The sequence below is a fragment of the Spathaspora passalidarum genome (assembly GCF_000223485.1).
Source record: "Spathaspora passalidarum NRRL Y-27907 unplaced genomic scaffold SPAPAscaffold_2, whole genome shotgun sequence".
NCBI lineage: Eukaryota > Fungi > Ascomycota > Pichiomycetes > Serinales > Debaryomycetaceae > Spathaspora > Spathaspora passalidarum.
In genome coordinates, this window is record NW_006767426.1 from 1,915,906 (window position 1) to 1,941,181 (window position 25,276).

Genomic DNA, 25,276 nt, shown 5'->3' on the forward strand with positions numbered 1-25,276 from the left:
GTATTCAAGATTATATAATAAAGTTTTTCCATTTAGTTTTTCCAAAAATAAAAATATAAACAAGTAAAATAAAAAGTATAAGTTTTAAAAAAAAAATTAGTTACGTTTACCAGCACCAATAGGTATCAGGCAACTTATTTCAATGATTTGAGGAATGATTCCTTTTGTTCCTCAGAAAGAGTTTCAATGAAATCTTTCATGGCAGAGACAGCAGTACTTGGGTCTTCTTGCAACAATTTAGCAATATTTGAACGAGAAGTTTCTTGTTTCAATTCTTCGATTCTCTTTTGTAATTTAGCATGATGTTCTTCAATCCAAGCACTAACAGCTTGATCATCTTCGTAGTCAACAGTTGGCATCCAACTCTTCAATCTAGCAACCTTTTCTAACTTGTTGGCATTCTTGACTTGTTCACCAATAAGTTTCAAAACGTATTCTTCATTCAATCTACGACGTAAACGCCAGAAGAAGTAACGTCTAGCATCGGACCATTTGATTTCTTGACGAATAACACCCTTAGCCAACATACGACCAGATCTATCATGTAAGTCAGCAAATTGAACAGAGATTTGAGCATAAATTGGTAACAATGCTTTTTCACGAGCAACAATCTTGGCATTGATTTGAGCATGTTCTTCTGGAGACAAGTTAGATTCATTCAATCTAGCCTTCAATTGAGCGTAAGTAGGGTCTAATCTTTGCATGGTAGCCAATAACTTATCACGTCTATATTTAAGACCAACCATACCTTCTGGTTCCAAGACACCGGCACGAGCTTCAACATCAGCGTACATTTCCATCATGTCTGGGTTGATAGATGGATCAACAACAACCCAAGAACCACCTCTTAATTCACCATTTGGAGGAATATAAGTGAAGATTGGTTGCTTGAAATCAACTAATGCATCAACAATGAATGAACCATATTTAAGAACTTCATTATACATATCTCTTTGACCACCAGAGAAACCTCTCCAATTAGCCAAAATCATTAATGGTAATTGTTCACCATTGTTGAAATCATTAATAGCTTGAGCTGTCTTGAAGGCGGAGTTTGGATACCAAACTTGACCAGCTTCTTGAACCATACTTTCAGTAGAGTCAGGGTTGGCTGGATCGGCAGGAGTCAAGTTTTCAACAGCTCTAGTTTCAACACCGATAATACCAATTGGGATACCACCAAGACGGGCTCTACCAACGACAACACCTCTGGCCCAACCAGATAAAGTTTCTTGGAAAGAACCCTTATCGAATAAACCAGATTCAAATTCGCCATCAACTTCTCTACCTTCAATCATCCATCTAACATCATAAGCTTCTTGTTTTGGTGGGTAGTAATCAATTTCTCTGTCCCATGGATCTTCTGATTCCAAGATTGGTACTGGCATACCTCTTTGGGCTGGAACATAAGATAACCATTCCATAATCTTTTGAACACCTTCCAAATCATCGTTAGCAGTCAAGTGAGAAACACCATTCTTGTACATGATTTGAGTACCACCTAATTGTAAGTTAGAAGTATAAACTTCTCTACCTAACAACTTATTAATGGCAGGAGCACCAGTTAAAATAATTGGTTGACCTTCAATTTGAATAGCTCTTTGACCTAATCTGACCAAATAAGCACCAATACCAACAGATCTACAAGTGACCAAAGTAATAGTAAAGATATCCTTGTAAGCTCTAGAGGTAGCACCGGCAATCAAACCAGATCCCTTAAGACATTCAACACCCAAACCTTCTTCAGAACCAACAATAGTCTTAAGAACATAACGTTCTTGACCGTTCTCAACAATTCTTTCAGTGATAATACTGTCACCCTTGCCATCATTTTCAATAGCTCTCTTGGTTTCAGGAGTCAAGTACAAGTATTTGAAACCCTTGTCTGGAGCACCTTCTTCATTCCAAGCAACGTCGAATAATGGAATTAATTCTGAAGCAACACCAAGTCTAGCACCAGAGTTAGCAGAAAGATAGATTCTTGGAATACCCAATTCTCTAGCCAATTCAGTACACTTGTTGAAGAAATAATCTTCTTCAGGACCAAAAGAACCAATCTTGTGAGTGATATCATTAGCAACAATGATGAATTGACGACCACGAGGATATTCAGGAGTCTTGGCAGTCACCTTGAAACCAACCATACCAATCTTGTTAGAACCAGGTTCTCTTTCAACAGCGGTCAAATGATCATTTTCATCGTGGATTAATTCTAAAGAAGTGAAGACATCCTTTGGCGCCTTCTTACCATACTTCTTCCATTGGGAAATAGTTGCTTGACGGAACAATTCTGGGAAATCGTAAACATAAGTAGTACCCATGTTGTGAGCCTTGTAACGCTTTGGTTGTAACGATTCCTTGGCTGGGTAAGGAGTAGAGATTGGTCTCAAGTGCATGGAGCCTGGGTTACCAATAGACTTGAAGACCCAATCACCCTTGGCATTCTTAACTTCCATGTACAACTCAGACTTGACAACATAACCAGAAACATTGTTGATGATAGCTCTCAATGGGAATGAGTTACCTTGTTGGTCAGCACAAACAATTCTAATTTCAGCACCAGTAACTCTTAATCTCCACAATCTTCTACCGAATCTTTCCAAGAATGAACCAAACGCAGCTTCAACTTCATGAGGTTGAACATTGAATACGTTGGAGAAGTTAATGAAAATATGATTCAAATCGGAGTTGGAAGTATCAATAACTTCTAAAGCATCCAAGATATCAGCCATTAATCTGTTTGATTCAGCAATCAAATATTCACTAATGGTAATTTCATCACGAATGGAACCGGGTCTAACAATACCTCTAGTGAAGAATCTCTTATCAGCAGGAGCATTCTTACCAACAGCTTCATAAACATGAATGTTTCTGTTATCAGTGAAAATTGGTTTGATGTCAAAGTTAGCCAATCTAGATAATTCTAATTGGAAAGCTAAAGCTGGTTCAATGTGTCTAATAACCTTGTTTTCAACATAATCTGGGCCAGTAAAAGTGTAGTACTTAGGATAAGTACCAATCTTGTGAGCAAAAACAAAGGTGATACGACGGATACCAGCATTCTTCAAATCTTGCTTGTATTCATCAAGAATGTCATGAACTCTACCCAAAATTTCTTCTTCATTTTCGTAACCATCAATGTTAGTAATAACAATATTCAAAACATTCAACAATGGAATATCAGCTTTATCACCATTGGCTTGGAAGCTGATACCATCACCGCCTTGGTAAGTTTCTAAAGCAGCAATAAGCATTTCATCAACATCATCCAAATGACGAGCTGGAACCAAAACACCAGTTCTTGGAAGTTGTTCAGTCTTGGCATCAACAACAAATGATAAGTCAGAGACAGAAGCAGCATGTTTCATAGTAGTAGCATGATCATCATCAGAAGAAGGTTGTTGAATGGTATTGTATCTCGAAGAGGCCATGTCTGGTAATCTAAACTTCCATTCAATAATTGGGAATCTGTCATGGAAATGGTAATTGATGTCAGTTAAATCATAAGCACGGTAAGAACGTCTAACGTAAACTTCAGAAGCAGCAATTGCAACCCATTCATCAGGATTAACCAAGAATTGAGCCAAGACATCAAAGACAGTGTGTTTAGAATCAACAACTTCCTTGATAATTTCCAAATTAGGTTCACGATGCTTAGCATAAATTTCACCATAAGAAGTTTGTAAAACAGCTGATCTTAAAATGTGTTCCAATTGATCAGATCTTTCTTGAATAGATGGTAAAGAGCATTGAATAGAGATTTCTCTGGCCTTCAAAGCAACCTTGGAACAAACTCTTGAATCCAATTGAACAAGCTTCTTCAAGGATTCTCTAATAGCGGTAGCAACAGATGAATTACCTTGCAAGAGTGGTTGATAGGCTTGTAAAATGGCAATGATTAAATTGTTCTTACCACTGACTCTGGAGTGTGACAAACAAATACCAATAACCTTTTGTAAATCAGATTTGTTTTCATCTCTTAATTTCAAAACAACATCATCTTCTCTGACATTTTCACCTGAAAACAAACTTTCAACTTGGTAGTATTGATCAATTAAACCAGCAAAGAAATCATATTCATGTTCTTCTAAACCGTTTTGGTAACGGGTAGCAATAACAACTAATGGTTCAACAACATCTTTTAACATAGAATCATCTGATTCAGAAACAGACTTGGAAATTTGCTTCAAAATTTGACGAGCTGGGAATTCAGCATTTCTGGATTGATTTCTTTCCACTAAACTGGTCAAGGAATCGTTCAACTTGGCTGGTAATCTTGAGTGTAAAGCAGAAATAATTTGTTGCCATTCAGAGTATGGCAATTCTTTGTCCTTCAAAACTTGAGTTAAACTTTCCAAAGTTGACTTCATAATAACTTGATTGTCGTAACCACCTAAAATGTTTTGCAAAATAGAAGCATAATAAGTAAATCTATGAGCTGGCTTAGTACCAGTAACATTTGGTTCACCCATTTCTGGTAAAGTACCTTCAAATGGCTTAGCATGTTTGACCTTGGATGGATCGTCTAAAGCTAAAATGGCCAAGATATCACCAGCGTTAACAGTGGAGCCTGGTTGCTTAATTAATTCAACAGTACCATTTTCTTGGGCAATTAAAGGCATACACATTTTCATGACTTCGACTTCAGCGTATGGTTGACCGGCATTAACATGGTCACCACTTTCAACAAGATACTTAACCAATTTACCTGGAGATGGAGTTCTCAATTGGGTTGGGTCATTTTCTACTTCTAATAAACAAGTCTTACCATCAACCGATAATCTAGTAGCTGATGCTTCTTCCTTCCAGTAAACAGAGTGAGATTTACCACCAATGGTACATAATAAACCACCATCAGATAAGGTACGAGCACCAACAAAACAACGAGAACCATTAAGGAACAAAGTGTATTTATCAGCAGAAGATTTTGTAGCAGTAAACTTGTATCTTTCACCTTCATAAATGAATTCAACTGGGAAAATGGTCTTGAATTGGTTCTTGTGAGGAACTTGACCACGTTCTAAAGATTGGATGAATTCCTTCTTTTCTTCTTCTGCTTGAATGTGAGCCTTGGTAACAGCACCACAAACAACGGCCAAGATTGGATCTGGTCTTTCTGCAGTCAACTTCTTGGTAATTAATTCATCTAACCAACCAGTAGTAATAGTGTTGTCTTCAAAGTCTGGAGTTTCCAATAACTTAATTAAATATTCAACAGTAGTTCTGAAGTCACCACGAATACTTAATTCCTTAAGAGCAACAACCATGTGCTTTCTTGAAGCTTGACGGTTTTCACCGAAGGCAAAAATATGACCAAATTGAGAATCTGAGAATGAATGAATCGATGATTGGTTACCCACAGAGAAATAACCCCAAACGTTGGAAGATGATCTAAAGTTCAATTCGTGTAAGGAACCACCAGATGGCTTGAAACCTTCACCAGGATCTTCAGAAGTAATACGACAAGCAGTACAGTGACCCTTTGGAGCTGGTCTTCTTTGTGTAGTTAATGAAGATTCAGTTTTGAATTCAAAATCAATATCAGTGGTAGTATGAGGATCAACACCATATAAAGTTCTAATATCTCTGATACGGTGCATTGGAATACCCATAGCAATTTGTAATTGGGCAGCTGGTAAATTAACACCGGTAACCATTTCAGTTGTTGGATGTTCAACCTGCAATCTTGGGTTCAATTCTAAAAAGTAGAACTTGTCTTCAGCGTGAGAATAAAGATATTCAACAGTACCAGCAGAAACATAACCAACCAATTTACCTAATCTAACGGCAGCATTTTCCATTTGGTGGAAGGTATCCTTCTTGGCAACAGTAACTGGAGCTTCTTCAATAATCTTTTGATGTCTTCTTTGAACAGAACAATCTCTACCGAAAAGGGAAATGTTGGTACCATATTGATCGGCTAATAATTGAACTTCCAAATGTCTAGCATCACCGGCTAACTTCATAATGAAAATTGGAGAACCTGGAATTTCATTGGCAGCTTGATTATACAAAGTAACAAAATTGTCTTCGCTGTCAACTTTTCTAATACCTTTACCACCACCACCTTCGGAAGCTTTAATCATAACTGGGAATCCAATTTCTTTGGCCTTCTTTAAACCATCTTCGGGGCCAGTACAACAACCTTGTTGGTAAATGTGATCAGAAACGGAAACTAAGTTAGTGGTAGGGTCAATTTCAACTTCATTGACACCAGTACCTGACCATGGAATACAAGGAACTTGGGCATGTTGAGCGACAATAGTGGAAGAAATCTTGTCACCTAAAGATCTCATGGCAGAACCTGGAGGACCAATGAAAACAATCTTCTTTGGAGAAGCAGCCAACTTTTCTGGCAATAATGGGTTTTCGGAAGCATGACCCCAACCAGCCCAAACAGCATGGACATTGGTGCTTTCGGCAATCTCAACAATAAGGTCGACATTGGCATAGTTATTGTTGTTAGTTCCACCTGGAACTTCAACCATTTGGTCGGCCATTCTAATGTATTCAGCATTGGCTTCTAAATCTTCAGGAGTGGCCATAACAGTGAATTGAATAGCTTTTTCGTCACCAAAAGTTTCATAGGCCCATTTTCTGACGGATCTAATTTCTTTAACTGCGGCAATACCGTTATTAGCAATAAGAATTTTGGAAATAACAGTATGACCTTGGTGAGCCTTGACAAAGTCAGTAACTTTGGATGGTTCAGCAGTGGCAACTGAATTTAACCCCAAAAAGTGGTCCGGTAAACTAGGGTGTAAGGAGGAGTAATCCTTTGTGGTTGGAGTATCTGACATTATAAATCTATTAAAAATTTGTCTAAATGAAAAGGATCTTAAAGGAATATAAGTGTTTGTAGCAGTTGTAGTTGTATGTACAAAATTGAGTGTTTTGGTGTAACGACGACTGTAGGTGTATAATGATCTATTTACAAGTGTATAGTTAGTACAATGAATGTTGGAAAAAGACTTAGTGCATCTGGCACGCATAAAACAGGAATGATGGGAAACAGATTGTCTTTATATGTGGAGAAAACAAGTGGTGATACTCTAGTTTCACTGGTTGTAAAATTGGTTGTAAAAAAAAAAAACAAAGGAATTAGACATAAATAGAAATTTTTCCAGTCTTCTTCTCATTGGATTTTTGTTGAGCTAAGGCGCGCAAGTTGTGGTGGGAACAGATAATGAATGCACAATAAGAGCATTTGCTGGCGGTTTCCCTCCTTGAATCATTATGCTTTGATATGGTTGGATGCGGGATTAATCGTAATGTATCTCTGTAGTGTTTTTCCTGCTTCACTGTTACCAGATCTAAAGTCGTAATATCACTTCGGGATCCCGGTGACCGCGAGCGTGTCGGAGCTTCTTATTTTTTTTCGGTTATATTTTAATTTGACAGGTTGACGGGGATGACCTAAGCTATGATTCTTTTTGAAATATATCGAGGGTAAATTGAAAGTGAACTGAAATTCTCGTTTGTCTCCATGTATTGTATATTGGATCATTCTGTTTCATGTATCTCTGTTAAGCGTGCAAATTGCATCAGTTTGAAAAAAAAAAAGTACATACCTCTTAAATAAATGTATAATGTTGATACAAATTAGTTAAAATAAATATAAGATGGGTTGTTTGTAGTAGTAGCAGTAGAAGTTGTAGTATATGATAATTATCTTTAACAATTCAAAATCCCAATAGGAAAAACTTGGAAAAACTTAATGGAATAATAAAAAAACGTAAGGATGTTTGAAATGTAGTAACGTGATATACAGTATATGATCTCTCTGTTTCTACCAAAAGATTGGGGATGATTTGGTTTGGTTTGAAAGTGATAACAGTGAATATGAAAAGGAGAAAGGAAAAGAGAAAGGAATAAAAAGATAAGCTGGTGATTTATTCTGAAGTAAATAGAAATCAATATATATTTTTCAATATTTCCTGTATACACATTTTTTTTGTCTATTGTTCAATTAAACTTTTTAATAGGAGAGTGTTGATTAATTTTTTTTTTGCGTTTCTATTTTTTAATTATTTTTTTTTTTGGTTCTCAACAAAAAAGTTTTGCAGTAAATTACTATGAATTGGGGATTACACAGAGGAGCGACATAATAGTGACGGGGCAGTTGCCATTGATAGAGGCGAAATTTAGTAAAGATCTTTGTTGACGTCAGCCATTGTGCAGAAGGTGTTTATTCTGTTTGGTTGTTTGTTGGTGTGAATCAACATGAATATGGTTTAAACTGTACACTATCGCGAAATAACCTGTGTAGATAGTTTACCTACAAGACATTGTTGCTCTATTTCTAGAACAAAGAACGTTGGGTTAACCCCCTAATCAAAAGCACTTGGATACAATTAACGGGTATCCAAGGAGTACCCCGGAAACCACCTAACAAATGCTTGTCTTTTTAAGATAACACCAAACCGTGTAAGGACGTTGGGCTTAACATTAGCCGCAAACTTGTAAAAAATTATTTTTTTTTCCCGTCTTTCCCAACATCAAAAAAACTGTTGGGTTCAGACATTGGCTTTTGTACAGGAAAACAGAAATTTTCCAACTCCGAAAAAACGTTTTTGTATGCAATTGTATACAGGAAGAAACCAACAGATTGGACCCGGGTCCTGCACGATGGTTGACGTCAACATTTACTAACTATGCCTACTTAAGCCTTTCAACATGGAGGTAACTACGGTATATGCAGTAGAGTTTATCTCACCACATTTTACAGTCACCAGGTGCTAATCTATTGCTACTAAACATAATGCATCATTAAACACGTTACAATAATACACAAAATTTTTTTTACTACAAATACAAAATTTTCCAAGAATAATTTTTTTTCGTCAAACATTTTTTAGGGACATAGCTTCGGTTGCAAAAAAAAAAAGACACGCAACCAATAAGAACAAGGATAATGCAAGAATGTCATTATATCATTATGAAACAAACCGTTTATATTATCATCACAATAATGGCTGAAACTTTGGTAAGATAGGCTGAGGTGGTGGTGGCGGTGGTGTAGTTATTCTATGAATATCATCTGAATTACTTAAAAAGTTAAATTCGGAAGTGTTTCCGTATGCATGCGTTGTGTTTATAGGTGGTGGCAAGATAATCTTGGGTGATTCGGTATGGGTACGATTAATAGCATCCATGGATCCATTCGAGATAACCGTGGATGTCAATTCATAGATTGGAATTGCCTTTGTGCGCTGAGTGAATATTTCAAGTTCAATAGGATCATCACCTCGGAAAATTCGCTCTAGATCAAAATCAGTTTGTAAAATCATGCGATCAACTTTATTACGCAACCCTAGTATGGAATCACTGGATGATGGTAATTTGAATGCAATACGGGCATTTTCTATAAGTTCATTATATCTCGGCGGAGCCGAATTTCTAATAGGGTAAGTGAATTCAAGAACTTGATTAAGAAAGTGAATAAATACTCGCTTTCTATCACGAAGTTGGGCCTGTGGTTGGGGTGAAATATGAGGTATATGCTGTGGTGGTGGTGGTGGTTGCTGTTGTTGCTGTTGTGATTGTCCTTGGGGTTGAGGATTCTGAAGACGCAGACGCATTTCCAATTCTGGAGATATACTTCTAATTGGAGGGATTCCTGCTGATGGAGTTGGTGATAAATTCTGAATAGCAGATGATCTACCAGATGTGATTGCAGGATTTACAGGAAGGTGTGAATGTGTGTTATGTACATCTGCTGCAGCTACTTCTGCTAAGGAGTTCAAGGAGCTGGATGCTCCTGGAGCCGTATTTTGAAGGTATTGTTCAGCTTTAAATGGTACACTATGTTTAACAATCAACGGATATTCTTGTAATACAGAGACATACATGATTTCACATAATGGCAACAACACTTGTTCAAATCCAAAATCGTTAACACAACCTCCAATGAGAGTGAATAACGTTATCAAAGCAACTTCATCACTGATTGTATTATTAAGCAATGCTTCCTTAGGATCTAATTCTCGGAAAAATTTAGCTAATGAGGATTCGGTGGTTAATTTGTTTCGCAAATATTCAATGGACCCTTCATTAATTTTACTAAATGATTTTTCAAACAAGTATGCAATACAGCAATTCATAACTGATTTGCCCAAGAATTGAATATTGTCCGATTTCTTGAGCACTGCTGATTCATTACAAGTTTTAGATCTTTCGATTTTATTCAAAAGGTTTTGTTTGGCAGCTTGACAGTTGGGAATATTGACAACTTCTTCATTCATGGTGAGGTTTGCAATAGGAGGTAGCATAGCACCGCCTATCATGGAATGATTATTACTATATGTATTACCAGTTATGATTCTCGGAGTAACCATTGAATCAATGGTTTCCTTAGCACGATCATCGGAAGTTATAGATTTAGTACGGGAATAATTCACATCATACACCTCATTAGGATCAACATGGGCAATTTCTGATAAGAAACTTTGATTTTCGTGGTCATCACCAGTTTTGATTCGTTTATGATCCCTATCCATTCGTTTAGATTTGTTTGATCGTTTTCGATTCCGTCTCACACTTTGAACAGCAGCTCTTACCAACTTGTCAAAGTCCTGTTCGTACTCCTTGCCATAGTTAAACTCAATTCTTAAAGAATCGGCCACTCGCTTGATCTCGTGTTCTTGTTCACTGGCCTTGCGTGAGCTCAAGTCCAAGGTATCAATTAGTTCCAATCTCCGGGCAGAAAATCGTTTCCATAACCGTTCGTCGAGAAAATTAAGCTTGGCTCTAATGGCGTGGGTCACTCCGAGCTTCTTATTTAGCGACGACGAGCCCTCTTCTGTTTTCAACATTGTTTCTGCCATGACTCATTCACTGGGTTACGTTGTTTCTTTGCTGTATGTATTTTTTTTCTTCTTTTTTTTCCCCCAGGTATTTGTTTTCAGCGGGAATTTTTAAGGTTGGATCGGGTACACTTGTTTGTTTGCTGAGGTAGAGTAAGCGAAGGTGAATATGATATAATAGTTGATATATAAAGGATGTTGTTGTAGTACTAGTTGTATGTTTATAAAAAAAAAGAAAAAACAATCACTTGATGCAAAACTGTGGGAACTGGATTTAGTGACTATGAATCAACCGGAAAAAAAAATCGAGCATTCAAAAACAGAAATTTTTTTTTTTTTTATTTTTCCTTCACAACGTTTTTTTTTTTTTTTGCGAGAGGAGCGGATTTCTGTTTGAGTTTCAGATGCCTACGACTTCTAGTCATACGGCACAGGTTTCTGGAAACCCGTGCGATGAAGATAAACCACACTTCCATCAAAAGGCACTTTCTGATTGTGGTTTATTTACAAAAGCAAACGACAGGTGTCTCTGTCAAAGGGGCTTAACTGTTGTGATTTCTTTTTTTCCAAAAAAATGATCACTTGTTTTTTTTAAATGGGCCATGTCATAAATAAGAAACTCTAACTATAAATAAAAAAAAGCGGAGTTGGGGTCCCCCCTCCACCCCCAAAGAAATTCTTGAAACGTCATGAAATTCAAATGACGTTCCCAGTTGTTCCCGACAGTTTTTTAATCATTCGGCTTTTTTTTCTGTGCTAAAACCGATGACCCATGATTTCTTTTTTTGTTTTGTGTCTCCAACATTGCATTCCGAGACACAACGACTCAAAAATAAATCCTACTGATTCCGAGCATTTCTCCGAGATTTATACGAGTCATCCACGTGATGATTCTCTAGTCATAACAACAAACCTATCACTTCCCTCAGTAGTAAATACTAGCTAGGAGTCCAGAATTCTAACGACAATACCAAATTCGTCAACTGCTTCCTAAATTGTTATAAATTCATCTAACTAGGTTATAGTTATAGCTATTGTTTGCGTTTACGGTTTTAGTTAAATTACGTAAGATTTCGAGAAAATATCGTTGATTGCGAATAATTTACAAAATATTGATTATAAATAATCTCTTTCGATCTTCCTTTTCTTGGCACCAACATATATACCAATCACAGTATTAACAAGAAATATAACGTTCCACAACACAAACTTCCAATCTTCAAAATATAAAATCCCTACGGGATAATTCTGCAACAAGTATCCAATGGGAAGTTGCATGGTTGAATTGATAATATAGATCAAATGAGCCGACATAAAACACAAGAATAGCCAGACTATTTTTGCTGCCAATCTTGTATTTAACCTGAGTCTATGAAACCCGTACTTCAGCACAAATACCTGTTCGGCAACTCCGAGAATAAACAATACCACCAAACACCCATAATGGAACACTGCCACTTGTTGGACAAACAATCCACCAATATTGTACGCTTGTAACTTACATATCTGCAGTTGGTAATCTTGTAATTTTGTTGGAGTATCAACACACAACTGTTGAATTGATTTATAGTACACATCAACGAACCGGGAAGATACCGCCTGCGGATCAGGTTGGTTAGTCAAATTTCCCAATTGCATGCCGAAATCCTGGATGAAACAAGCAATCATATTCAAACCTTGTCCTTTATAACAGTTGACAACTCCTCCAAACTGATCGTAGCGACAAAATCCCCAAATGTTAAATTGATAGAGATTATTGTCATAACAGGAATCAATTTGCTGTAAATTGGAATCAGATATCGTTTCATCGACATACACGTTTAAGTCATTGGATAGGTAGGTTATGAATTTCAACCCCTCTTGAACTATCAGGATTATGTTCTGGGAGTAGCTGGAATTAACATTAACTTTAAATTTGAATATTGAGTAATTGCCGCTGAAATAAACAATGCTGGATATGATTATGAGTAAACTGGAAATATTTTCAATGAAGGTATAGTTGAGTAAAGGAAGATGCGATTGGGGAAGAGCTGGAGGAGGGTCGTTTGTGAATTCGGTTGAAGTTTTAGGACTCTTTTCTAGATCTTGATTATCCATTTTGTTGAATAGAAGTGTAGCAGGAAAATTTTTTTTTGTTTTTGCAACTATTTTTATCAGCATACTCAGAAATAAACACATCAGACTTATAGTTATTATTTGCCAATTCGGTAATTAGATATGCGATGTGATATCTGATATTAGAAATAAATCCGTCTATGAGTTCTGCTTGAGTAATACAATCCATTAGAGTCATCTTGTAGTATAAATTCTTTATGACTGGGTAACTATTTAAGATAAACTATAGTGCACGTATTGAATGGTATCATTTGCAAGCTGGGGAAACCACCACATCCTCCTAACATATTTGAGATTTTTTATCAGACAAGTTACACAGAAGCAAGATGGATGGTTAGTGTCAGACACTAATCTGTTCAAACTAAGAGCTGCACGCACTTCAAGGACATACATGTCATACCACTACGATGTAATGACAACACAGTATAGCCATTGATTAGTCACAATCTATAGATAGAAACAGACGATGGTAGAGTACAGTCTTTTGACTTTTGTTTCGTACTAATGGTCATAATTATTCATACCAGTGCAAAAAAAATTATTCGTACTATTTGTAGAGAAATGTTCATACTAAGGCGGTTAATATTTTTCGTACTAGTGCTCATTAAATGTTCATACTATATGACCACTTTTTATTCATACCAAAAATGTATGACATATAGTATGAACAAATAGGGTCACATGGTAAGAATATATTTTTTCTGTTAATATGAACATTTTAAATGTCGAAGTATGAATAAATTTCAGACTTCGTGTGTTCTATTTATTTTCTCTATTTGGATTTTTGGTAAGATGTTTGTTCATATTTCATCAATTTTGAGAAACTGCTAAAAAAGATTGACATTTTTCTTTCTTCAGTTTTAAATCTCTCCTTGAATACAACCCCCCCCCCCCCCCCCCCGTTGCTCACCAAGCTTAAACTGTTTACGATTGATTAGGCTTGAGCAAATCATCACATACAGGTTCGGATTGATTGTCTACTCAATGAAGACTTTATTCCACATTTAAGACCAATCAAGTCACGTGATATAATTACATAGTAAATTGTTTTTGTGCACTTTTACATCTATATTCATATTAAGATAAGAAAACGTATTACTACATTTGTGTTCACAAAGATCCATAATATAACTTCACTGAGTTAGTACTATTTATCACACCCAAACGGATGTGGTAAACTAGACAGGAAACAACTGCAATCAGCATGTAATGTATTACAATTGAAATAACTTGAATAAGGGGGACGAGCTAGTACAAGGACATTATTCAGTCTTATTGGCAATGAACTTAGCTTTCCCATACAGAAACCAGCATATGATTATTGCTAAAATGGCTCCCCCATAAACTGCAGATACATAATTCATATTGGTATTTGTAATGGGTCTCTCATAAGGGAAGGAAAGAAAGATCAAACAGAATATGGTCCACAAGATAGTCAAAATATTGGCGGCGTACCCAAGCTTGCCACACCAGAATGGGCCATGAGCAAAACCATTGTTTCTTACTCTCAAAAGAAGTATGGTAGGAATAGTATAGGATACCAACAAAAGACATATGCATGCAGTGATAATGGCATTGAACGCGGTTGTAGAACCCACATAAATACATCCGATGATAGCAACTAAGAAGGTGGAAAAGAAGTGGGCATTCACAGGAAGCTTAGTACGAGGATGGATTTGCTTTAAATATTTGGAACCTGGAAGTGCTTCTGATCCAGCCATTGTCCAGCAAACTCTTGCCTGCCAGGTGTGAGCCGAGATATTGCAGACAATACCAGTCAAAATAGTGAGGACTGCAAGCAAGGTAGCAGCTGCTTTATTCCTAGTTGACTGGTAGAAAATGGTTAAAAGGGGTAAGCTAGAGTCGACAACCTCGGACACATCGGTTGCACAAAAGAAGATAGCCACAGAATAGGCAAATGCTGTAAGAAACCCCAAAATAACCGTACATAAAACAGCACGAGGAATAAGCACTTTCCCTGACTTTACTCCCAAGTCATCTACCATATGAACAGCTGAGTCTAAGCCAGCAAAGCACCAAATAGGACTAATCAAACCAATTATAAAAGATAACGCCTTGTTATCCCATCCGGTGATACTGGTAAAATCGCTAAACACAAAACTTCCCAGATTATATCTTCCCGATGAACATGCAAGGCAAGTTATCATGGTTACCACAAATCCAATGAGTGAAATCCAAAGACCAGATGTTACAATATACGGCAAGTACCTACCCCAAATATTGAATACTGAAAGTGTTACGTTTATCACTTCAAAAGTAATAAATGCGTGATATCTTTTGTATTCAAATGATGGGTTATTAAGAGAATACAATGAAAGGATTGAGTTTGCAAGCGAAGAACTGATCGACGCACAGGTGAAGATGCATCCAAAGTAACTAAACAAAGCAGTGACGAATGCAAGTAGTTTTCTATAACGTTCAGGTGCCAACTGAAGCGTCCAGTAGTACTGACCAGCAGAATTCGTGTAAGCAGAAATTAATTCTCCTAAAGTTACAGCAACACATAAGCTGAAGAAGGCTGCAATCACCAAACCATAAATGATTAAGATTGCACCACCTGAACCAATACTTGTCCCGAAAGAAGCAGAGACCCCTACCCAAGAACAAGTCAATGAGAAACTAACCGCGAAAAGTGACCACCAACCAAAATTTTTCTCAAGCGATGGTTCGGCTTGTATCTCTTGGGTGCTGATTTGTTCCAAGCTTTCAGCTTTGTTGATTCCATCCTCAAACTTGATATCCATTTTCAAATTCAATAAAAGTATAGATTTGTATAAGAGAAATGAAATGAAAAAGATGAAATAAAAAAGAGGAAAATTGAAAGAACTGGTAGCAGAATTGAATTATTTAAGACGGTTTATATAAGTTTTGAAGTCGTGTAAAATTCGTGGGTTCAGTTCAGCGGATACATACATAGCTGCAACCTCAACAAAAAAAATTTTTGCAATAAGATAATGTTATATTCAGTCGATGTGACTCTAAGTCGATGTGCGCACTCAACAAAAAAAATAGCGAGTCATCATGATTCAGCTCATTTCTATAGAATCTAAACTAGGTACGTAACTCAAAAGACTCTCAATCTCGTTCAGTTTGGAATAGGGGATACTCGCAATAACCTTGATTCCTTCTGAAAATCCCTCAATTGCCTCAGCGTTATCAGCATTGATTGGTCCATTCATGACTACGTATACTTTATGTATGCCGTGGTTCCTCAAATGCTCTAAACTCAAAAGGGTGTGATTGATGGTTCCCAATCCACTCCGGGCAACTAAAATTACTGGTACATCAAAGTGTAAAATCAAATCTGTAGTAATCTCTGTTTCATTGATTGGAACATATAAACCCCCTGCCCCTTCGATGATCAATGGCCGTGGGCTATTCAAGAACTTTGCTGGGATCTTAATTTCATTAACCTTTGTTTGTGGTTTATTTTCCTTTATGGCTGCCCTCCATGGACTCAAAGGAAATTTAAGTTCAACTTGGGGTCTCTCAAATTGACCTTTAGGCATACTGGTTAATTCCTTCACTGTTTCTGTATCTCCTTGGTCCGATTCCAACCCTGTTTGAATGGGCTTCCAATAATTTGCGTTCCAAGCTTTGGTAAATAAAGCAGATATGAAAGTCTTGCCAACATCCGTATCTGTACCTGTGATAAATACTACTCTCATTTCTAAATCTTAAATTAGTAAAATCAAGTACGTCGAAACAAAATATTCAATAATTAAATGTTGTTTCTTGACTCAAAATTCCATTCGTGAAATATTTCTATAATCCACTAAAAAATTGAAAATTTCCCAACATTTTGTTGCAAAAAAAATTAAAGATTTCCCATTCATTCTTTTTTTTACTTTTCCAGATTATCTTCAGCATAATATTTATCAGTGGAACTACTACACTTATCCAAAAATGAGTCAGATGAATCCAAAAATATCTGACCTGATACCTCAAGAAGACAAAGATTTTGACAAGCAACATATATGGCATCCATATTCGTCCATGTCAAAACCACTTCCATGCTATCATGTGAAATCAGCGTCCGGCGTCCGCTTATACCTTGATTCCGGACAATCATTGATCGATGGAATGTCGTCATGGTGGTGCGCAATTCATGGATATAATCATCAAGAGTTGAATGATGCCTTGGTAAAGCAAGTTAACCTCATGTCACATGTGATGTTTGGAGGAATCACTCATGATCCGGCAATCCAATTGTGCAGACACTTGGTCGAATTGACAAACCCCAAGTTGGAGTGTGTCTTTTTGTGCGACAGTGGGTCTGTATCCGTTGAAGTAGCTTTGAAGCAGGCCATTCAATATTGGGATTCTAAAAGACAACCCGAGAAGAAAAAATTCTTGTCTATCAAGAGAGGTTATCATGGCGATACATTTGGAGCGATGTTTGTGAGTGACCCAGAAAATTCAATGCATTCCATTTACACAAGCTATGGTCCAGATAATATATTTGCAGAGGCACCACAAATAGGGTTTGATGATGAATGGAACGAAGCTGATATCGAGGACTTCAAGAGAAAAATCGAGAAACATCATAAGATTATTGCTGCAGTTATCTTGGAACCCATTCTTCAAGGAGCCGGGGGAATGCGCATGTATAACCCTCAGTATTTAAAAAGAGTACGTGAACTTTGTGATAAGTACGATGTTTTGCTTGTGTTAGACGAGATTGCCACTGGTTTTGGAAGAACAGGTAAACTCTTTGCCCAGGAACATGCCAATATCTGCCCTGATATCATGTGTGTTGGAAAAGCTATAACGGGTGGATATTTAACTTTGGCTGCAGTAATTTCCACCAGAAGCGTGGCAAATGTCATCAGTGGTGGCCGAACTGGTTGCTTCATGCATGGGCCTACTTTTATGGGGAATCCAGCTGCCTGTGCTGTAAGTGTTAAGAACTTGGAAATTCTCAGAACTGGAGCTTGGAAATCTCAGGTCGATACTATAGAAAAGATATTACTAAAGAAGTTCAAACCATTGATGGAATCTGGCCATAGAAAAATTAGACAGATCCGTGTACTTGGTGCGGTAGGCGTGATTGAAATGAAGAATCCAATTGATGTTGCGTTATATCAAAGGAGGTTTGTCGAATTAGGTGTCTGGGTTCGTCCTTTTGGGAAATTGTTGTATATCATGCCGCCATATATTATTAGTGAAGACGATTTGAATCACCTTGTTTACTCTTTAATAAGCGTTGCTACGGATGAATCTCTTGCCTAGAAAAGTTTGTCAGTCTTTATTCAAAAAATTAAGTAGAAGCAATTTTAGATATATATAGTTCTTCTGAGATATCAGTACATACCATATACTATATTTTGTGCCACTAATGACTTTGTCTACTTGATAAAATTTCCTGTTCTCTCGGTAAAAAAAAGTCTATGCAATTGGATAGACATTTAGATTTCCTAAATGGTAGAAAGATAAGAGTGGTAACAAATCCCTTGAAGTTCTGTCTATGGGTGTTATTACAACTATAGCGTTCTTTTACATTTTTTGATTATTGCTCTGTACTAAAATGTGCCATTAAATTCTAATGTGAGTTTATTTCTAAGTGTTCAATAGAAATTACTGTAGAATAATATCTCTAATAAAGTCTTTTCTGGTTGGATTATATGACTCTGAATAAGATGCTTGGTTAGATATTATACTTCAACTGTTGAAGTCTGATCAACTATGAATTGCTTTGTGTAAATAAACAAACTATATGATGTCTTTGTAAAATCCAATTTTGTGTTCTGAAATACCTTCATTAACTTAGTCGTGCAATGTGAATATTTTTGAATTCTCATTAACTTTTTTATTTGAAACTGGTAGCACAAGAAAGACGTGCCCAGGTCAAATAATAAAAATATTTTTTGATGAGTCACTCCTAATTGGGTAATTGGAATTTCTGTTAACCGCGCTATGCTATCTTCGATGATAAAAATTTTTCATCGGGAAACTATAAAAACCGTTCATTCCCACCTTGAAAAAAAAATTTCATCACTCTTCCCTTTTCTTTTCTAATTAACACATACATAATATATATACACAATGTCTAAAGGAAAAGTTTGTTTAGCTTACTCTGGTGGTTTAGATACTTCCGTTATCTTAGCCTGGTTATTAGAACAAGGTTACGAAGTCATTGCCTTTTTAGCCAACATTGGTCAAGAAGAAGATTTCGAAGCTGCTGAAAAGAAGGCCTTGGCTATTGGTGCCACCAAGTTTGTCGTTGTTGATGTCCGTAAGCAATTTGTGGAAAAGGTTTGTTTCCCAGCCATCCAAGCTAATGCCATTTACGAAAACGTTTACTTGTTGGGTACCTCTTTAGCCAGACCAGTTATTGCTGAAGCTCAAATCAAGGTTGCCGAAGAAAACGGCTGTTTTGCCGTTTCCCACGGTTGTACCGGTAAGGGTAACGATCAAGTCAGATTTGAATTGTCATTCTACGCTTTGAAGCCAGATGTCGTTGTTATTGCTCCATGGAGAGACCCAGAATTCTTCAACAGATTTGCCGGTAGAAAGGATTTGTTGGAATATGCTGCTTCTAAGAATATTCCAGTTGCTCAAACCAAGGCCAAGCCATGGTCTACCGATGAAAACTTGGCTCACATTTCTTTCGAAGCTGGTATCTTGGAAAACCCAGATACTACTCCACCAAAGGATATGTGGAAGTTGACTGTTGACCCAACTGATGCCCCAGATGTTCCAGAACAATTCTCTGTTGTTTTTGAAAAAGGTTTACCAGTTAAGTTGATCTTGGACGGTGGTAAGAAGGTTGTTTCTGACCCAGTTGAATTATTCATTGAAGCCAACTCCTTGGCTAGAAGAAACGGTGTTGGTAGAATCGATATCGTTGAAAACAGATTTATCGGTATCAAGTCCAGAGGTTGTTACGAAACTCCAGGTTTGACCATTTTAAGAAACGCCCATGTTGATTTAGAAGGTTTGACTTTGGATCGTGAAGTCCGTGCCATCAGAGATCAATTTGTCACTACTACTTACTCCAAGATCTTGTACAATGGTATGTACTTTACTCCAGAAGGTGAATACGTTAGATCCATGATCCAACCATCTCAAAACACCGTTAACGGTGTTGTTAGAGCTGCTGCTTACAAGGGTTCCGTTACTATTTTAGGTAGATACTCTGAAACTGAAAAGTTGTACGATGAAACCGAATCTTCTATGGATGAATTAACTGGGTTCTCTCCAGAAGACACCTCTGGATTCATCGCTGTCCAAGCCATCAGAATCAAGAAGTACGGTGAAGCTGCCAGAGAAAAGGGTAACTCTTTAACTTTGTAAATTTAACGAGATAGTTATGTGTATATATAATTTAATTTATTGTCATGGTCATATAAAAAAGATTCACGTAAAAGTGTCTCTAAAGCTGGATAAATTATCTAAGAATGTCGTAGGTGTCTTTCCAATAAGGTTGACTGGTATACTTCGTTTTGCAACTGTATTAGTTTTGCTTAATTCGAGATGACTACGCAACTGAACTATGAGTGAGTCCAAGACTTCATACTGTGACTTGGTCAGACTCTTAACATCCTCACGGAAGTCCTGCCTATGATTTAGGTAATAGTACGCTGTCAACCACAACACCTTATTAAACATAGGAAATCTAAATCGTGAAGGAACTTTAGTTGTTTTTTCAATATTATTAATACTCAATTGCATCTTCATATCTCTTAAGGTAAGATAATTACCACCAATAACTATTGAATCTTCAGGGGTATGAACAGCATGGATCCATCCACTAGGAATAATAAACAAATCTCCTGGATGTAACGTAACCTTAAACCCATTTTCCGGTGATATCCGTTGTTTGTTCTTGACTATCGAGTACTCTCCAAACCACATAAAGTTTTGGCTAGGTTCGAGACACCAAGAGGTGTATAACTCCAAGTTGTTTTCTGTTGGTGGATACATCAAGAAAGTTTTGAGTCCCAGACATACAGTATAATACACGGACGTTCCCCCAAAATCAATATGAAAGTCAGTAAATGAGTTCTTGACCGACATTAAACAATACTTTGTGACTTTTGATCGAGGCTGTTCATCCTCTTTATCCCATACTTTATCGACAAGATCCAAATCACGAACCATTTTGGGTCTGATGAACGTATCACCGAGACCTTCTACCAGGGATATCTCCAAGGAAATGACATTTCTTATTCGATCCCGAGATATTTCGTCAGTCATGAAGTAATCTCGCCATTGTCCCATTTTCCAACCTGGTTGCACGCTCTGTTGAGTGAGGACATCCATTACTTCCACAGGTTCGTCTTCTCCCACAAGATTTGTAATGTATTGAATGGTGATTTTCTTACGGTCGGCAGGTAATTCCATACCCACTTTGGACAAATCGGCATTGGTGATTAGAATTGGCTTTACCATCTGTGAATCAAGGGCATATTCTTTAGTTAGTTCGTCTACACTGTTGATACACTGGTCGATAGCACTTTCAGAGGTAAACTCCAAAAACTTGCTTAAGTGGGGGTGACTTGACTTGTCTACGGCAAAAGCATCACCTTCATTCAATGCTACATAGTCAATTGATACTTTTGCACGTTTAGATTTCCGTTTAAACACGGATGGTCCATGGACTTTACTGCACTGTTTGCAATGGTAAGAATGTAAGTTATTTATTTCTGCCGGGGTGAGTCGTACACACTGGGCATGGAACCATTGATTGCATACGTCACATTGGATCCATGATATATTGGTAATAGACTTTGAGTCGTCTATGGGGTTGGATGTACAAATTGGACATGTGTCTGTTGTAGTTGGCATATTCAGTAGTAAACAACAATGAGCGGCTGGAAGTTTAAGTTTTTTCTGAGTCATAAAATTTCCTGTTCTTTATCAAGAGGAAGAAGAAGAAGAAGAAGACAGAAGCAACAATCATGATAACCAGGGCTAGATGTGTCACCTGGAGGATACCAGCGATCAATCCATTTAGGACTTATGTTCAGAGTCAGAGTCATCCAATCAGTGTTTGCGAAGACGAAGTTGGACAACAAGAACGATTTCTTGAAGAGTACAAGATAAGGAGTCTTCTCGAACGGCCAATCGTTCAATATTCTCAGAAACCTTTGCCTAAATTCTCATTGAAACAGTTGTATCGTCAACTGGAGAAGTTGACTAGCAACACAATTTTGAAGAATGCCTACGATACAGTTGAGCATTTGCTTATATATAATGCCAGAAGATTAAAGGAATTTAGAAAGTTGCCCTATTTGGTGGTGCTTAATCCTTCTATATCTGAATCGTACGACACTTATTTACACACCATGTCATCATTACTTCGTGCTTCCTTGTACCCTCCCCATACATTAAAGGAGAATGAAGAATTCGCTGAACAAGTCTTGACTGAGTTTATTGATGTTCATGCCGATACATTGCCCAGTTTATCCAAGGGCTTCAGCGAAGTCAGCAATTTGTTAACCCACCAGCAGATTAAAGAGTTTTTAGATGATCATTTACGAGAAAGAATCAGTATGAGACTAATAGCTCATCAACATCTTGAATTGACCAAGTCTATAAACAACCCGGACAGATATGTTCCTGGAGGGAAATACAACGGAGTAATCAAGATGTTGAATATCCCCGACGTGATTAAGAAGAATGCCGATATCGTCAATGATATCACCATGTTAAAGTATGACCAAGCAGTCAAGGTGCAAATTGATTCAAACCAGTACCAAGGAAACTATTGGAGTCAACTGGAACCAACCCTTGAAATAAACCAAGAGTTGACGTTTCCTTATATTGAATACCACCTTGATTATATCCTTATGGAACTATTCAAGAATTCATTTAGAGCGCATATAGAGAATAAAGTGGACCAACCGGTGCAAGTCACTATTTCCATTTCCAGAAACCCCTTGTTCCTTGAGTTGAGAATTCGAGATCGTGGTAAGGGGATCCCCACCAAGGCATACAAACATATCTTTGACTATTCATACACCACGTATGAATCAGGCGAAGGAGAAGCCAACAAGACATTGAATGTTCCACCAGGGTTGGGTGGTAACACCGTAGCTGGGATGGGGTATGGATTACCCTTGCTGAAACAATACATTGAGATTTTCAATGATACGTTGGTCCCCAATGATGATGATTGGGAAGTAGAAATCCCACCAACCAAGGGCCTGTTGACGGTACAGACTTATAATGGATGGGGTACCGATGTGTATTTAAAGACTGTAGGGTATTAGCTAAATATTAAATAGATAGACTTTTGATTGCTAGATGTAGTACTGCCCAGACCCCCGCCAATGTGGAAGTGACTCAACCTTTCCATGGATGGCGGAATAAGAAAGGTTGAGCCCTTACACACAGGTAAGCGTGTCAATAATGGGAACTGTTGACTTGACAACGTTGATGTGTTGTTGACATTTTCAAGCGAAAATGTGACGATGGATTGATCGATCGATTGATAGATTGCCGTGTTCACTTTACTATTTTTTGTAGGTTTTTTTTTTTGAGCCACGCTAAAACCACAATGTGACATCACCACTTTATTAACCAAAGAAGGAGTGGCTGGTCTGTCTCTTTTCTATCATTGCTACTAGTTTCTTATCACCATGAGTGACACAATACCACTGCTGTTCAACTCCTACGACATACCCGTGCATTCATTCCCGCAAACCTTAACTGATTCCAACATATCCACCATCGTCAGTCGGGACTTCCTCAATGACGAACTAGAGAGTATTTTGATAAACAGCGACTCCCTGGTTGTCAATGAAAACTTCTCCATATTTATCAAATGCATCATGGACAACGTGTATGATAGTGAGGGGACAACTCCAACCTACGAAACCTTGTCCTTACTTGGATTGAAGTTGCTAACCCTGAATATGTTCCTAAAGAACTTTCGCTTTTGCATTGGTAAGATCCTAGCGTTCTTGAACACATTTGCATGTTTGACAGAAACAAACGAGATAAACACAGAGGGAGAGAACTTGAAAGAGTTTCTATGCATTGTCCTACTATTACTCCTCAAAATCAAAAACACTCCGCTGTCAGACTTTTTGAACTGCCCCACAGAACAACTTGAACTTTTGCCAGCTGACATGTTATACTCCGCATTATCCGAATTCAACTTTGTGGCAGTGGCATCCCACTTTATCAGTGCACAAATCAAAGCTGCCAATGGTAACTTACAATCAACAGACACTTCATATGTCATTCTCAAATTCAGCTGTGACATTTTCTTCGAATATTTGTTTCACATTGAACTTTTCAATGATGGCGAGTTCACTTGTTTGACAAATACAGACTTGATCCCCACGGTCATCACTTATTTGCTTGACAATGAGAATTTCAACAATTACGATTTGGATTCCGATGATTTTGAAAATGAAGATAAACTTATTGCTTACGAAGAGTTTAAGCTTTTGCTATTGATCAACGAACAATACATGATGAGATCATACACTTCCAACGTCAACAATCGCGTATTTGACGGACTAATGAGGGGAAAACTGGAACAGCCAAACTTGACTAATATCACCGGGTTCATCAACTTGCTAATCTACCACTTGAATAGAGAGGAGTCAAACATTATCAAGATATTAATATTAAAGTTTCTCTATCTTGTATTCACCACATCATACGTTACAAAGATGGTCTACCTTAACGATCTCAAAATCTTGATTGACATTTTCATCCGAGAATTAAACAATATGGACAATTCAAAAGAAAATCGAAGTTTGACATTGGTGTACTTGCGAGTGTTTTACCCACTACTTGTGTTTTCCCAGTTGGGGGAGATAAAAGATGGGTACCGATTACGAGAAGTGTTGGATGTCTTTCGCAACATCATTATGTCAACGGATAGCTCCTCTGATGAGGAAATCACCATAGGCAAGCTTGCAACTAAATGCATGAACATTAAATGGCTCAAGCAGAGGCCCAAAACGTACGAAGCATCGGTGATCACCCACACAAACTCCTCAGGCTCTTCAATAGAATCAGTTCATGACAAACCTGACCGTATCAATGACTCTAAGGAAAGTCTCACATTCACAAGAGTAGCCTCGGTTCGAGCATCCACCAGAAGCGACTATCACAAACACACCACCTCGCATAATATCCTCGAACGAAGAACTAGCTCGAGCATGATCCTTGAAAACAACAACAATGTGTTCCTCGCCAACCTGCAGACATCCACGTCCCGTATATCCATGCAACGCACAGACTCAAACATTCTAGATTTGCCCAATGAGTACCTCACAAAACCATTACCAAAACTTCCGCAGCATATGTACATCCATCGTGACAACTCAAACGATTCAGTTGGCTCTCAGAACCTGTTGAAATTGAAAGCA

At 37.5% G+C, this 25,276-nt stretch overlaps 10 protein-coding genes across 10 annotated transcripts; 4 read left to right on the top strand and 6 right to left on the bottom strand. All coding sequences in view use genetic code 12, as the record gives it.

Moving 5' to 3' along the window:
• Positions 1-134: 134 nt before the first annotated feature.
• ACC1 (acetyl-CoA carboxylase) lies at positions 135-6,800 on the bottom strand (the record flags this gene model as incomplete). The annotated part of the gene is made up of 1 exon (XM_007374069.1): positions 135-6,800. One exon carries the CDS (start codon positions 6,798-6,800, stop codon positions 135-137), a length of 6,666 nt encoding a protein of 2,221 aa, XP_007374131.1.
• Positions 6,801-8,678: 1,878 nt separating this feature from the next.
• SPAPADRAFT_59975 (uncharacterized protein) lies at positions 8,679-10,589 on the bottom strand (the record flags this gene model as incomplete). The annotated part of the gene is made up of 1 exon (XM_007374070.1): positions 8,679-10,589. One exon carries the CDS (start codon positions 10,497-10,499, stop codon positions 8,964-8,966), a length of 1,536 nt encoding a protein of 511 aa, XP_007374132.1.
• A 1,332-nt stretch (positions 10,590-11,921) lies between these two features.
• On the bottom strand, positions 11,922-13,064 carry SPAPADRAFT_65675 (uncharacterized protein; the record flags this gene model as incomplete). Its single annotated transcript, XM_007374071.1, has 1 exon — positions 11,922-13,064. The coding sequence occupies one exon, from the start codon at positions 12,981-12,983 to the stop codon at positions 11,922-11,924; it is 1,062 nt and encodes a 353-aa protein (XP_007374133.1).
• Positions 13,065-13,964: 900 nt separating this feature from the next.
• On the bottom strand, positions 13,965-15,742 carry HNM3 (Hnm3p; the record flags this gene model as incomplete). Its single annotated transcript, XM_007374072.1, has 1 exon — positions 13,965-15,742. The coding sequence occupies one exon, from the start codon at positions 15,683-15,685 to the stop codon at positions 14,183-14,185; it is 1,503 nt and encodes a 500-aa protein (XP_007374134.1).
• Positions 15,743-15,879: 137 nt separating this feature from the next.
• On the bottom strand, positions 15,880-16,710 carry SPAPADRAFT_70642 (dethiobiotin synthase; the record flags this gene model as incomplete). Its single annotated transcript, XM_007374073.1, has 1 exon — positions 15,880-16,710. One exon carries the CDS (start codon positions 16,607-16,609, stop codon positions 15,968-15,970), a length of 642 nt encoding a protein of 213 aa, XP_007374135.1.
• Positions 16,711-16,856: 146 nt separating this feature from the next.
• SPAPADRAFT_149605 (adenosylmethionine-8-amino-7-oxononanoate transaminase) lies at positions 16,857-18,645 on the top strand (the record flags this gene model as incomplete). The annotated part of the gene is made up of 1 exon (XM_007374074.1): positions 16,857-18,645. One exon carries the CDS (start codon positions 16,857-16,859, stop codon positions 18,171-18,173), a length of 1,317 nt encoding a protein of 438 aa, XP_007374136.1.
• Positions 18,646-18,957: 312 nt separating this feature from the next.
• Positions 18,958-21,748, top strand: ARG1 (argininosuccinate synthase; the record flags this gene model as incomplete). The annotated part of the gene is made up of 1 exon (XM_007374075.1): positions 18,958-21,748. The coding sequence occupies one exon, from the start codon at positions 18,987-18,989 to the stop codon at positions 20,235-20,237; it is 1,251 nt and encodes a 416-aa protein (XP_007374137.1).
• SPAPADRAFT_49589 ([Histone H3]-lysine-36 demethylase) lies at positions 20,301-21,731 on the bottom strand (the record flags this gene model as incomplete). Its single annotated transcript, XM_007374076.1, has 1 exon — positions 20,301-21,731. The coding sequence occupies one exon, from the start codon at positions 21,729-21,731 to the stop codon at positions 20,301-20,303; it is 1,431 nt and encodes a 476-aa protein (XP_007374138.1).
• A 57-nt stretch (positions 21,749-21,805) lies between the features above and the next one.
• On the top strand, positions 21,806-23,381 carry SPAPADRAFT_59977 (alpha-ketoacid dehydrogenase kinase family protein; the record flags this gene model as incomplete). The annotated part of the gene is made up of 1 exon (XM_007374077.1): positions 21,806-23,381. The coding sequence occupies one exon, from the start codon at positions 21,845-21,847 to the stop codon at positions 23,156-23,158; it is 1,314 nt and encodes a 437-aa protein (XP_007374139.1).
• Positions 23,382-23,865: 484 nt separating this feature from the next.
• On the top strand, positions 23,866-24,656 carry SPAPADRAFT_59978 (uncharacterized protein; the record flags this gene model as incomplete). The annotated part of the gene is made up of 2 exons (XM_007374078.1): positions 23,866-23,929; positions 23,973-24,656. Coding segments are annotated over 2 exons (748 nt in total), but the record flags the coding sequence as incomplete, so codon positions are not given.
• Between the last annotated feature and the right edge of the window lie 620 nt (positions 24,657-25,276).